The following is a 15,188-nucleotide window of genomic DNA, read 5'->3' as shown; positions in this document are numbered from 1 at the left end:
ACTGCAAACAATGCTGATAGAGCCTCCCAAATGAAAGATGAAACAATCTTTCCTTCTGGACAAATACAAAGTCTGAAATCCTCAATCAGTGACCAACAGGGGAACACTCAGTCTCCATTTCACAGGCTCTGCAATGATCAGCAAGCCAAAGGTGGTCCCACATTCCAACCTGCGCCAATTTTACTTCCTTCTTTGCAACAACTTATGTAGCAGCTACAACTGCAGTTGTTCCCTCTGGTCTATGCAGATTTCCCAATTTTCCACTAACTTTTGGGCTTTATATAGGTCTCATAACTATTGGGGTTCCGTAAGTCATCAACAGCTCCCCACAAATGCCTGACACCATGAAATAATAAGCCCCCTATCCCAAGGGAAAAGTCAACAGCATTCTTAGGTAGCAGGAAAAGAGGATACATTATGGTGGTTGTGCCTCTCCTACCTATCAACAGCACTAATCTGATCTCTACTAGCTGGTCAAGGAAGCCTTGTCCTGGTAAAGCATTAACCACATTTAAATGAGCAAATCCCTAAATGGAAGTATACAATGTAGATCTGCTCACATGAAAAGAACTAATCGCAAACTAACACTTCAAATCCAATGTGACTTCCATGCTGGGTTTTACATGAAAGTATCTTCTCTGATCATAGAGACTTTATAATATATATGGTGTTGTTTCTACAGGTTAGAATTGCATGGGCCTCTTGCTGTACCCCGGTTTAAAATTCTCTGGAAAATTTTGAGGTGTTCCCCTCCAGGGCCAACCAAAGTTAATTTTACATATAGCATGCAATCTATATTTTAAATTAGACCACCCTAAAATGTCCTTCAAATTTGGTGAAAATCAACCAGTAACAGAAAAATGATATAATCATTTCTTACATGGATAAACTTGTAGACAATGCCATGTCAGCCTTATTATTAAACATTCCCTCAACCCCCATCCCAGATCCTTGTAAAAAATACATTCACAAAAGAACGTGTGTGTTGGGAGGGTGATAAAGCAGAATGAAGACACCTAGCTGACAATCAGGAAAATAAAATGGAGGAGGGGGCCACACAGCAGGGGAACAGGCTCTTATTTGATAACTACTCAAGGAAATAAAATTCTTCATGTTAGTCAATCTCCAATTTACTAATTCCATAAACGTTTATTAAGTACTTAAGTACAAGGCACTGAGCTAGGGACCTCAGGGACAAGGACATATGAAAGGAATCTGCCCTCTGGGAGTTTTAAGGTTCAGAATAAGAAGATATGCTTAATAATAGACTTCTACTCCATTTGAATGGCCTTTATATATCTGTTAAACTGATTCTAAATTGCAGAAGAATCTATAGCTAAGGTAAGCATATACAAGGTTTAACATTTGACACTTCTAAAATGAAAGCATTTAGAATCCTATTTTCACTTAGTTATATAAATTTTATTTTTAGCCACGAAATGTAAAAACCATGACTTCAAATTACTTGGAAACTTCTTAAGTTTATTTATTTATTTTTTAATTTTTTAAAAATTTTTATTTTATTTAGTTTTGGCTGTTGGGTTTTCATTGCTGCGCGCGGGCTCTCTAGTTGCAGCAAGTGGGGCTACTCTTTGTTGCGGTGTGTGGGCTTCTCATCGCGGTGGCTTCTCTTGTTGCGGAGCATGGGCTCTAGGCGTCCGGGCTTCAGCAGTTGTGGCACGTGGGCTCAGCAGTTGTGGCTCATGGGCTCAGCAGTTGTGGCTCATGGGCTCAACAGTTGTCGCCCGTGAGCTCTAGAGCGCAGGCTCAGTAGTTGTGGCACACGAGCTTAGTTGCTCTGCGGAATGTGGGATCTTCCCGAACCCGTGTTCCCTGAATTGGCAGGTGGATTCTTAACCACTGCACCACCAGGGAAGTCCACTTCTTAAGTTTAGAAACTAGAAGGGCAGCCTGCTAACTACCAAAAAAAAAAAAAGTGAAATATGAAAAGACTACAGGCTTTAGAATGGACAACCTGGGATTAAGGCCCAACTTCCATATTTAATCACCGTGACTTTAAGCATTTTCCTTGACTTAACCCTCAACTTCATCATCTGTAAATACGAAGAAAATATGTAACTTGTCTTATGTAACTTGTTAAAGTGATAGTAAATGAGAAAACATGTGAAAGCATACTTTACTTGCTCAAGAAAGTTTCTTTCCTTCAATATCCTTTCCTCTCCAAAGCTATGATGGTCCATATCCTCATCCCATGTTCCAGCATTCAAGTCATTTTTCATACTAGCAAGCTCAAAATAAATGTTAAGTCCTGGTGGTCAAGAGGGCTAACAAACTGTACACGTATCCAATGGGCCCAATGCTCCAGACACAAATTCTTTTGGGAAGTTAACAGAATACAAATGATGAGTAAATGTATCCTCTCAGAGGCTAAAAATAGTCCAGGCTTGCTCTAGAGACATGTCATACTATCTTTCTTTTTTAAAAAGCTGCTTATAGTTTCACTGTTTTCTAAAAAAATTACACAATAATCATTCATGTTCATTCACTCAATATCCAGTAAATGAACTCAGTAGAGTAATATGCAGAACCCTTAAAACCTTGAAACAAAGACAAGTGAGGCACAATGCCTGCCCTCGAGAAGCTTAGACCAAAGCACAGGAAGCACACAGGTATACAAGAGCGCACACGAAAATAACAGACAGATGTACTCTGCCTCCCCCCGCACCCTCCCCCCCCCAACACCCGGCCCCATTCCCCAGCCTCTTAAAGGAGAAGAGCATGAGTTTTGAAGGCAAGCTGAGACCACGGTTGAATCCCAAATGTCTATCGCCTTGGACAAGTTACTACTTCACTGGAGTCTCAATTTTCTTAGCTGGAAATTATACTGAGCATACAGGAAGCATAAGACTACATGTTATGTCCATGATAAAAAAAATAAAGGCAAGACATCATGGAAGTTCAAGAGATATCATCTTTAGCTGATAGACCTAATAATTTCCAAGTATTTGCCATGTGCCAAGCACATGCATTATCTCATTTAATGGACAAGACTTTGTCAGTTTCTTAGTTTTAGTTGTGAAGAGTGCTGATACATATTCAAGATAGAATAATTTCTTGTCATTTATTTGAAAACACAAATTGTTTTTTCCTGCCAAATGTTGTGCACATATCAATTACATAAACTAAACATACACATAAGCTACAGCTTCAGTCACAGTAATTTACCAACCTGTTTTAAAATTCAACCCCAATTTTAAACTCCTAAAAACTAAGAGGATAATCTTACAAATATGGCCTATAAATCAAATTTGCAAAATCTTGCTATATATCCTGAGTTATTTCCTTTAGGGTAAAGATCCTTGTGCCTTCTCAACAGCTAGCCAAAAAACTAAATCCTCTTCAGGGATTCCAAAACATCTCTTTGTTGACTGCATCAGGGATGCTCAGGGCTACTTTTATATAGGTTAGAGAGATGATATTCAATACCTATCACATGGCCAAATTATTCTAAAGATGATTTCTGAAACACTAAATACAGTGTTGGTTTTCAAGGCTTTATGTCAGACGGGTACTGAGATAAGGATTACAGGTGATACAGCAGACACATATCCATGTAATTCTTTCTCAGATCCTGAAGGACACCTTCTGGAATACTGGCATTCTGTGGAACAGTTTGAAAACCACTAGCATAGTTGGAGAGAAAACAGAGTAAATTTAAAAACTGGAGAGGAATTCCCAGGTGATCCAGTGGTTAGGACTCGGTGCTTTCACTGCCAAGGGCCGGGTTCAATCCCTGGTCGGGGAACTAAGATCCCACAAGCCCTGCGGTGCAGCCAAATAAAACTGGTCAGATAACACCAACTCCTCACAGAGATCTTACGATTTTGTTTGAATAGTAATAATAGTAACAATCATTTAAAAATGCTTTCAAGGCTTTCACAACCTTGAGAAGTAGTACAATACTCAATAAAGCCAAAGTGCAACAAAAACAAGTGTTCGGAGGGTTTATTGCTGCTCTTGGTATTTAAGATGAGCATGACTATTTAAGGTCTTTTCTGTCAGAACTATTGAAGGTCTTTTCTGCAAGGCCTCTGGCAGAAGAAAATGACAGGATGAAAAAGTCCTGTCATGTAACCAAACAAATAAGAGGCAAAATTCTGGAGATTCTGTAAAGGTCATTATAATTTTCAGCAGAAACTTCTGATTCTAAAAGTAAAATTTAAAAGCAATAAAGTTGTAACTCACTGAGAAAATTAGATTTGTTCTCTGAATGCAATATAATATCCTGGAACATGCTATCAAAATGAGAGGTTAAAAAAAAAATCAGAGAGGTATAATGGAAATAACAGTGAGTTCTTAGACTAGAAATCAGGATATTGTTTTGCCTTTGAAATGCCTTTGCTCTATGACCTTGAATAAGTCACTTAATCTCTCTGAAACTCAAGATTCCTTTTTGCAAAATCAGGAATGTCTGTTTTACCTATCACTCAGTATTTTTAAATCAAATGAGTGTTCTTCTAAGACTTAAAACTAAGGGGACTAGTGACTTAAAGGGAAAAAGAAAATCCTGTAGATGACACGTAACTTTAGTAATACCTGGGATGACATGGCAAAATCACCACCTATGAATAACAGACATAATTTTATTGAGAATATCTTAAAAGACAAATTTATTTAGCCCAATAACAGTTTAGATTATTCAACTAAACAGTGAGATGTCATTTTAGATACTTCATTCAGCACTTAGTTTAACAAATAATTATCAAAGGCTGTTATATGCCAGTCGCTGCTTGCTATCCCATATCAAGGCTTATAATCTAGTGGAGAGAAAAGACCCTGAGCAAAAGTAAATGAATAAGTTACTAGACAATTTACAAACTACAATAAAGGAAACACATATAAGAGGTTAAGACAGAAAATAAAAGGGGATGCCTATTTCAAATAGGGTGATCAGGAAAGCATTTTCTGGGAAGGTGAGTATTAAAGTGAGATCTAAAGGCTGATTAGAACAGTGGGGTCAAGATGGTTCCAGAAGTGTTAGTAACAGCTCATGTAAAGGTACTGGGTTGTGAGAGTTTGAAGAACTGAAAAAGATTACTATAGGTGAAGGTAGCAAATGAGAGGAAACCAACTCAAAATTGCTTAGAAAAAAAAGCAGGTGCTGGGTCATATAGGAAAGAAGTTTAGATTTTAAATGCAAAAGCTACTGAAATGTTCGTTTTAGACAAGATTGTGACTTGTTTTTAAAAAGACTCCTTACTAGGGTGTTGAGGAAGCACTGGGGTCAGCCAACAGAAGCTACTGCTGTACAAGTGAGTTAAGGTGATAATAGCTGGACTAAATATATGTTTTGGAGATAAAACTGATGGTACTTGCTGAAGGATTAGGATATGAGGTGAAGATGAGGAGGTAAGGAAAAGAGAAGAACCAAGAACGATTCTTAGATTTTTGGCTTGAATAACTGAAGGAACGGCAGAGTCATTTACCATTTACAGAAATGGGGAAGACTGGGAGAGGGCAGGGAATTATAAGCCCTGTTTTGGCGATGTTAAAGTTTTTGAGACAAACATCAGGTTTCTAATTGAAGAAACCCAGTGTACATCTAGACATGAGGTTTTGGAGATGAGAGAAATAGTCCAGTTACAGACACAGGCAAATAAACAGTTGATCACCACTATTTGAAGATTCCATATTGGCAAATTTGCTTACTCACTAAAATTTATTTCTAACCCCAAAATCAATACTTGTCATTCTTGGACGTGCACAGAGCTGTGAAAAGATCTGAGTCATCCTACAAGCACATTCCCAGGCAATGCTCTGCCTTCTTGTTTCAGCTCTCATAAAAAATATAAAATAAACATAAAAAAGAGACTAACTCTAGCTGGGGAGCTAGAGAAGGCTTTATATAGTAAAGGCAGCAATGTAGCTGGGCCTTGAAGGATAGGTAGAAATTGGTAGAGATACAGAAAAAATAGGCCTTTTAGAAAAAATAATATGAATAGAAGAAGATAATATGAATAAAGAGACACTGACGTCTAGCTAATGGTAATGTCTTAGGGGTAATGGTATGAGATAAATCTAAGATGGGGTTAGATCATGAAAAGGCCTGAGTGCCATGTCACTGGATCTTATTCAACAGGTGCTGGGGAACTACTGAAAAGATGTGAACTTGAAAGTCACATGATCAGAGCTGGGCTTTAAAAGATTTAGCTGGCATGAGTGTGTAGAAAGGATTGGCAACAAAAGGACTGGAAACAGGAAAACCAGTTAGGATGCTGTTAGGACAGCCTAAGCAAAAGGTAATAAAGTCCAAAAGTAGGGCAGTGGCAGTGAAACTGGAAAAGAAGTAATGACTACAAAAGACTCAGCATACTATTAGAATGATTTATTGGCTGTAGAAAGATGGACCTTACAAATTTCTAGCCAGATGAGGCAAACACAGCCATTTTCCACTGTAAAAAGAAAAAGGTGGCTCACATGGAATTTACTAGGCATGAAAAATAGGAGTATGTTGCATAAATACTTTGGTGGGACATCTTACTATATTATGCATTCAATAATTACTTATTGACTGCCAGCACCATGCAAGGTTATATAGTAGCAAACAAGACAAAACACTACTCTTTTATTTACTGGGCTTTTAGATATTAACAATCGCACTATGGCAAGTCTTTATGAAAATTCCTAAACTAATATGAAAAAAACTTGTCCACTAAAATGAATTTTCTTTGAGGATGATCTTGGTTACCTGTTCCCAGTTGAAATTCAAAGCAACGATTGTTAAAGACCAGTTATCTGAGATCTTACATCCATCAATATCACTGCACAGATTAAGTCAAGCGAAAAATATTTACTGAGTGCCTATTTAACACTCACAATGAACTAGGTGTCATGAAAAATACCTGTATGAAAACAGTGATTTCCAACAATGCCAAGAGCTCAGCCCAGTGACAAGTGCCGCCCCCTTCATCACTCCCTTCACTTTGAACAGGGGAACGAACTGCAATTCATGCCCCCAAAACTTATGGCAAGAAATTAGGGGATAAAAAGCAAACCGATATAAGAATTTTAAAAAAATGCTTATCAATAGATTTTAAAAAGCTAAATGACATCTATTCTACAAATAAAAGAAGGCAACTAGAAACAAATTTTGAAAATTCGAGTTGTAAAATTTGCAATGATTTAAGAGAAAACTAAAAAGGATGGATTGAAAGGACGAAAATAAAATATTTAAACAAATATGGAATGTCCTTTTAAAAAACTGCAGTAGTTGACATCACTGATTCCACCTGAATCGGAATTAAGTATATCTTAAAATGTTGATCAGAATGATGTAGTAATAAAAGATGGATCATAAGATTAAACATGACTCCATTTAGAAATCTCTCTTATACTATGGATCTTATGGCCCTATTGCAGGGAATGATTTTCAGACTCACAGGCAAGGGAGCTTGTTAAAAATGCAGATTTCCTGAACCCAGTTCCACAGATTCTGAATTTACAAGATCTGTAGTAGGACTCAGGAATCTACACCATTTAACAAGCATTCAAAGTAACTCTACTGCAGGGACGTCCCTGGTGTCCAGTGGTTAAGCCTCCATGCTTCGAATGCAGGGGATGCTGGCTGGATCCCTGGTCAGGGAACTAGGATCCCACAGGCCGTGTGGCACGACCAAAAAAAACCCCAAAGTCTATTGCAAGTAGTTAGGGTTAACATGCTGAGGAATCCTGCAGTGTTTTAACTCAACTAAGATCTTCAATTTATAAACAAGATAAGCTTATCGGAGCATGGTTAAATGCCTTACTCAAATTTAGAGGTCCTAATTCCTGCCAGACTGACAGAGTTAAGTCTTCCTCCCCTGAGCCATTGCTGTTTCTTCAGTCTCTCCCACTATCCTGCTCCTCCCCACTTTCAAAGTCAAATTCTGTGATAAGGTTTTTCCTGGCCAGCTGGGCCCACACTAGGGTTTTCTGGTATCTTTTTCCACAACTGGAATAAGCAGCTCCCTGGGGAAAAACTAAGCTTTTACTTTTGTATTTCCTTCACTGTGAGACATATGAATATTGTATTCCTTTTTACTGCCTTCAATTTGCAAGCAGAATCCTGCTTTTCCCCAAGTAAATATTTAGCACAGTGCAAACCATATGAGTACTAACTAAATAAATGGAAGCTTATATTTCTTAACCCTATAAAGCAGTGTTTTTCTAACTGTGGGTCACGCCTCACAATCAAATATGAAACCAATTTAGTGGGTCACAAATATCATTAAAGAAAAACAAATAGAATAGTTTGATACATGTGTGGGGGGCATTGCAATGTAAAATGTTTTCACTGTAGGTTGCAAAAACGTTTGAAAGCCACAGTTTTGTAACTGCTGATGAACTTCTCCAACACAACTTTACCATTAGGTAGGCAAATACGTTTTCTTACGCGATTAACATTCAACCACTCCGCTAGTCTTCCCATTCTCCACTCCCCAAAGATAATACTGGATTTATTTATTCATTCCCCTTTCCTTAACTCAAATGAAAAGGAGAAGGAATAAGTACTAAGTTTGATAACCATTTTTCACAGCACAAGTTCCACAGGAGCCTGTCTGTGTTCCTTCTTCAGATGGGTCATCCAAGTGTTGTGATGCACTTCGGGTGGGCTCTTGGAGCACCTGTCTCTTGACCCAAGTCTATCTGAAATTCCAGACGTCCCAAACAGGGCTTTGAAAATTTCACATCCTGCTTCATCCACACTGGTCCTAGGCTTATTAATGTATGTGTTTTTTTCAAGATCACCTTCTTTCCTGTCTTGGAGCCAGGTTCTTTATTTCCACCATAACATTACTTTCTGGTAATCCTTGATACTCCCTACAAGTTTAAATATAATTACCTATGTTCCAAATCACTTGTATTTTCTCTTTTCCTAACCTAAGGTGGTATTCACACTGACAAAGTTGTATCCTTTTCCAGGTCTTGCATGTATCTTGCATCCTCTTAATCAGCAGGTCTAATCTAGACCTAATAATGCAGTTACTGTGACCTGTCACATCTCTACTACAGCCTTATCTTTTGTACTGTTACCAACCATACTCTCATTACTTTAGCTTCAACTCAGATCTCACTTCCTCCAATAACTTGCCTAAATGCCTCCAATGCAAATAGTCTCCCACTCTCCAACCCTCATTTATACTGCTCACACCTCTACAGCACCTGTCAGTCCACAAAATATTAGAATTATTTTTGAATCTGTCTCCTGTATTAGTTTCCATGACTGACTTTAACTCTCACGTGTATACTTCTCACTATCCAGCAAAAATCAGAGCGCAGGTCACACAGTATTGTACTTTATCGTACTGAAAAGGGGAAGAGCTAAATCCAGTGGCTATAAAAATAGGTTAGGAGCTGCTTCTCATTTTGCACACCCTCCATACCCTGCTCAACTGCACGGTTTTTTTTTTTTTTTATAAATGAATAAAACCATGAACGTTCTAATGGGAGAACCGTGGGGAAATGGCCATAAAGGCCGCAGAAATGAAACGCGAAGGCAAGATAAAACGGCTGTGATGCTCTCTGCGTTTCCACACGTGGCCCGGTAAATCGGTGCCGGAACGCCGCGCGCAGCCTGCGCCTTTCTGCTCTGTCATCCCTTTACTCTATTTCAAAACGCCCACACCGCTCCGCCGAACTTGCCTGAGCGCTCTCTCGGAGGGCCCCGGAGCCCCGAGTACCCGAGGAAACAGACCCCCTCTTGTCTTGCTCCAGGTCCGGCCTCCACTTGCCACAGGCACCGGAATGACAGGGAGCCACCGTCTCCCTTCAACAGTCCCAACTAAAATGGAAGCGCGTCCAGACCCGGGTACCTTTAAGCCTCGAGTCAGCCCCGGAGTCTGCAGGCCGCCGTATCTCCCCATCTCAGTGTGACCTGAGCCAGGCTCTGCCTCCCCGGCGCAGTCTTGCTACAACTTCCCCACCGTCAGGTCCCATCAGCCTCCGCACACACATGCAGCCGACCCAGCAGGCCTCGGGGACGTTGGCATGTCGTTCCGGCGGTCAAGGTTCCCGAAAATGACCTGACCGCAGGGCGCTTCTATTTAAACATACCCCACACTGTCTAACTTCCTTCCTCTACACTCATCTTCCCCACTGGTCCCATACTTCCTGAGTTTCCACCGTTCTCCAAGAAACGTGTCCACCGATCACCTCCTCCGCCTGGAGAGACTGCGTCCCGGCTCTCGACTAACCTCACTCTTTTCCTTTTCCAGTCCCGGCTGGGGCGGCTCGCGTTTGGCCTCCCGCAAGCTCGAGGGGCTCCACGCTGGCCCTTCGCCCCTACTCTCCCGCCGCTCCTCCCCTACTCACTTTGGGCTTCTCCGGCAATTTCTTCCGGTTCTTCTTCTTCTGCTCCTCGCTCCTGAGATTCTTCAGCACGCCTAGGTCGTCAGCGGCCGGGCCCGGCGCGGCCGCCGCCTCCTCCCGCTTGCGGGGCGGGCTCCTCCGCTTCTTGCGGGCGCCGGCGCAAGCCGCGGCCCAGCCGTAGCCGAGCAGGAAGAGCAGAAGGAGCCCGAGCGCGCCCATGCCCACCAGGATCACCCAGCCCGGATACCGTTTCGGCTCCAGCCCCAGGTCGAGGCCCAGCTCGGTGCGCAGAAAGCCTAGGCCGACCGAGAGCATTTCCTGCAGCCGGGCTGAGCCCTCCTCGGCCTGCTGGGCCAGCTCGTCCAGCCAGCTCCGTGTAGCCATCTTCCCTACCGTCAGGGGCACTCGCAGAATGACGCCGGGGCGCAGAGACGCCGTGGAACAGTCAAGGGAAGCAAGGAAAGGCCGGGCCGGACAGCCTCAGGCCGAGCGCATTGCGGCCGCCCCTCGCGCCGGAGCCGGGGATCGGCCGCTGCCGCCGCCAGGAGGACAGGGGGCTCCCAGTGCCCCCCGTCAGCCTCACTCCGCCGCCGCCAGGAGGAGGGGGGCGGCGGGAGGGAGTGTCTCCAGCGGCGGCCGCTAAGCGGCGTCTCCGCGCCAGGGCCAGGCCCCGCTGTCCTCCCTCGGCGGAACAATGGCGGCTCCGGCCGCGATCCACGCAGCGAGCGTAGACTAGGAGCAGGGCAGCAGGTCACGTGGGCGCCGGTGGGCGGGGCGTTGGGTGTCACGTGGGCGCGGGCGAGGCCGGGCGGGGCTGGAGCCGTTGGAGCCAGCGCTCCGCGGCTGCAGTTGGCGGTGACACTTTCGGGCCTGGTGGCGGCGCCGAGCCTTGGGGATCGGTGACTCTGGGCGGGTGGCTGGGAGGGGTTAACCGGAGGAAGTCTTTGCGGGATGGCTGGTGGCCCGGAGCTAGGAGACGTGGCGCTTTGAATGAGTCCAGGGGAGGGGCTCTCTGCGAAGCCTGCGGGTTGGGGGTGTGGAAGAGGGCGAAGAGCGAGGAACCGGGTCACGGGGTCTGGGTCAAAATTGCCCTAGTAGCTGTCTCTTCTCCATTCTTTTTCTGGTGGTGGTGTCGGGGTGGAAGCGGCTTTTTCTCCCTGGGTCACCGGTCGGCTAGATGCTTCCAGGTGGGCTCAGCCGAGCCTGAAACCGGTCACTCTTCTTTCAGCGCATAGGCTTAGTTCACAAATTGGGTTTGTCTCTTCACGGCCAACTTACCCACATCGCGTGTCTACCATTTGCCTGCCTGGCTAGGGCGCTTTTGCGTGGTTTCTCTCCTTCGCTCTTGCTCTCGCTGCTATTAGTCGCCAGAATTCAAAAGTTGGAAAGCCCGTGGGCAGTATTCTTTTCCTACTCGTTTGTAGCTTTAATAAGAAATAATGAGGCATACTGGATTGTGTTTTACATGTAGAGGTAGATTCCTTGTTGCGTTTTATTTTAAGCTTTTGGGCAAGATCACAAGGGGAGTTTGCAACAATTCTGTTATTTTTTTGCTGTGTTGACCATATCTGGGTAGCGTTAGTAAGAAATGGATTTTCAGATCTCAGTTACAAAGATGATATTCGGGGCTGCCGTAGGGTTTTCAAGTTACATTTCCCTGTAAGGAAACTGGGTGTTTTATCATTAAATGATAATTAGCATGTAAGCAAGTGTCTTAAGTGAACTAAAAACAGGCTTTCTCAAAGAATAGAAAGGGGGGTAATATTAATAAGTACCGAATCCAAAAATGTGTTTAGGAGTATTTTGACCTACTTTGCAACTGTGTTGTAATGCATGTTGTGATTAATGGGTGGAAGGGAGTTTGGTAAATAAAATAAAAATAAACTGCTACTCTTGCGAAGTTTTATTACAGACTTATAATTAAAGGTTGTGTAAATTACAAGACCAAAACTTAGAAGATGTCATTGGAACTACTTCATCTCTAAAAGGTTCCAAATTCCACTTATATTTATGAAAGTAGATTTATCATTCTACATTTATGTTTTGGTTCCAGAGACATGAAGGATGATGACTTTCCTAAGAAGTTCCACTGCTCATTCTAGGTTAACACCTGTGGATTTATGAATTAAGCTATTATACAATAATAGTAGCTGGGTTTGCCTGTTCCTTTGGCAGCCTAGCAAGTATTGATTATGTAAAATCCTGTCACCTTTCTTCTTTGTTTTTCCGTGACTCTCCTTTGATCTTAAAAAGAAAATGTTTACTGTATTTTGGTAAAAACGGGTATAATCATTTTTCATATATAATTTGTAGTCATCTTTTTAAGTTTTTAAGAACAAAAATGGAGTCATACACTATTTACTGTTTTGCATTTGATGTGGTCATGAACATTCATGTCACTTGATAAAGCCCACCTGATGAAGCTCACCAGGAACATACCAGTAGCCCCACAGAGTTAGGTTTATTAACTTGCAGCAGAATGAAGTTTAGGTAAAATTTAAAGGAAGGAATGCTTTGAAAGACAAAGCAAGCTGTGTCTAAAAGAGTTAATATCAGGCCTGGCCTAAGTAGACTCAGAATCCTAATTCCTTGGACATGGCAAAGTTAAGAGAAATATAAAACGTCATTTCTGAAACCTCTTTCCTGGAGGCAACTGGGTTGAGAATGAAGACTGCTTATTCTGAGAGTCAGAGTGACCCATACAATGGAATACCACTCAGACATAAATACATGCAGCAACATAGGTGAATCTCAACATAATTATGCTGAGTGAAAGAAGGTGAAAGAAGCCAGGCAAAAAAGAGTATGTACTGTATGACTCCATTTGTATAAAACTAGAAAATGCAAACTAATCTGTAGTGACAGCAAATCAGTGGTGACTTGGGGAGGGGAGTGGGACCAAGGAGCAGTGGGAGGGAGGGGTTTAAAAGGGGCACCAGGAAACTTTGGGGAGTGATGGCTATGTTATCTTTATTATTATGGTTTTATGGGTCTGTGGGTTTTATGGGTTTATGTATGTCAAAACTTACCAAATTGTATACTTTAGATATTGTAGTTTTATGTCAAATATACCTCAATAAAACAGTTCACAGAAGTTTTTTGAAAAATGACCCACGTGGAACAGCTGTGTATAGGGGAGGCATGCTCCATGCTCACCGATAGGATTTTTTAAAAATATTTATTTATTTATTAATTATTTGGTCGCACCTCACGACTTGTGGGATCTTAGTTCCCTGAAACCAGGGATCGAACCTTCGCCCTCGGCAATGAAAGTACGGAGTCTTAACCACTGGACTGCCGGGGAATTCCCACTGATAGGATTTTTAACAAAGTTTTTACCAGTCTATGATTTTAAGGTTTCTCAGCACTATATCCATTTATTTATTTATTTATTTATTTATTTATTTATTTATGGCTGCATTGGGTCTTCGTTGCTGCGTGTGGGCTTTCTCTAGTTGCGGCGAGTGGGGGCTACTCTTTGTTGGGGTGCGTGGGCTTCTCATTGCGGTGGCTTCTCTTGTTGCGAAGCATGGGCTCTAGGCACACGGGCTTCAGTAGTTGTGGCTCGCGGGCTCTAGAGCACAGGCTCAGTAGTTGTGGCACACGGGTTTAATTGCTTGCATGTGGAATCATCCCGGACCAGGGCTTGAACCTGTGTCCCCTGCATTGGCAGTCGGATTCTTAACCACTGCACCACCAGGGAAGTCCTCAGCACTATATACTTGATGTTAATTATCAAAAAAGTTTTCTTTTTTACAGGTTTGCATAATAAATCACTTATTCTATGATCTGGCTCTACTGTAATTTATTTAACATACTTTTTTGTTGGATAGTTAGGTTATTTACAAGTTTTTTTTTGTTTTTTTGCCATTAAGTGCAATTCTGTCATGAATATGCTTGTAACTAAATAGCTTTGCAAATATCCATGGTAACTTTTTAAAATCAGTTTTATTTTTAAAATAATTAATTAATTAATTTGGCTGTGCAGGTCTTAGTTGCAGCATGTGGGATCTTTCCTTGCAGTGCATGGGCTTCTCTCTAGTTGTGGCGCTCAGACCCCAGAGCACATGGGTTCAGTAGTTGCCCCACGGCATGGAGGATCTTAGTTCCCCAACCAGGGATCGAACCTGTGTCCCCTGCATTGGAAGCCGGGTTCTTAACCACCAGACAGCCAGGGAAGTCCCCATGATAAGTTCTTGAGGGTGAAGCCTGGCACTGTCATTGCCTGAGGCATAGCCCACAGTATGTGATTTAACGCTTAGTTTGGAAGTTTTAAGAGACCTGAAGACGTTCTACCTAAGGCCTCTCACTTCGTAGAAGAGAAAAAGGAAGCTTCAAAGGGTTAGGGCTCGTACTGCAGTGTCAGGGTGGCTGAGCTCATAGTAGAAGCCAGTCTTCCCTGTTCTCGACCCCTTGGTTGCTCCTCTTCTTCATATACGCTGTGATCAATTCTTGGGATTAGTGTGTGTTTGTTTTCTCCGACTGCTGTAACAACATTCCATAGACTAGGTAGCTTAAACAACTGAAATTTATTTTGTCACAGTTCTAGAGGCTGGAAGTTCAAGATTGGGAGCCAGCGTGGTTGGGTTGTGGTAAGGGCTCTCTTCCTGGCTTGCAGATGGCCACTATCTTGCTGTGTCCTCACATGGTGAAGAGAGAGCCAGTGAGCTCTCTACTGTCTCTTATAAAGACGCTAATCCTCTCACATCAGGGCCCCACCCTTACAACTTCATTTAACCTTAATTGCTTCCTTAAAGACCCTATCTGCAAATGCAGTCATGTTGGGGTTAGGGCTTCAACATATGAATTTGGAGGCGGGGGGGACACAAACTTTCAGCCCATAACAATGCAGGAAGCTTCCATTCAAGTAGCTTATCTTT

General features: G+C 42.4%; 1 protein-coding gene across 2 annotated transcripts in view; it reads right to left on the bottom strand.

Annotated features, from left to right (window-relative positions):
• The window catches only part of MTDH (metadherin), a 56,502-nt gene extending 45,458 nt beyond the window's left edge, over window positions 1–11,044 (bottom strand). The window contains exon 1 of one of the 2 annotated variants that reach the window (XM_060115569.1): window positions 10,312–11,044. In XM_060115569.1, coding sequence (XP_059971552.1) covers window positions 10,312–10,692 — 381 coding nt within the window. In that variant the 5' untranslated portion in view covers window positions 10,693–11,044. The remainder of the gene's footprint in view (window positions 1–10,311) is intronic. The other variant, XM_060115570.1, reaches the window with a different exon arrangement.
• Window positions 11,045–15,188: the final 4,144 nt, after the last annotated feature.

This window comes from Mesoplodon densirostris, chromosome 13 (assembly GCF_025265405.1).
Source record: "Mesoplodon densirostris isolate mMesDen1 chromosome 13, mMesDen1 primary haplotype, whole genome shotgun sequence".
In the NCBI taxonomy this organism is placed as follows: domain Eukaryota; kingdom Metazoa; phylum Chordata; class Mammalia; order Artiodactyla; family Ziphiidae; genus Mesoplodon; species Mesoplodon densirostris.
This window is presented reverse-complemented; position numbering and strand designations above follow the sequence as displayed.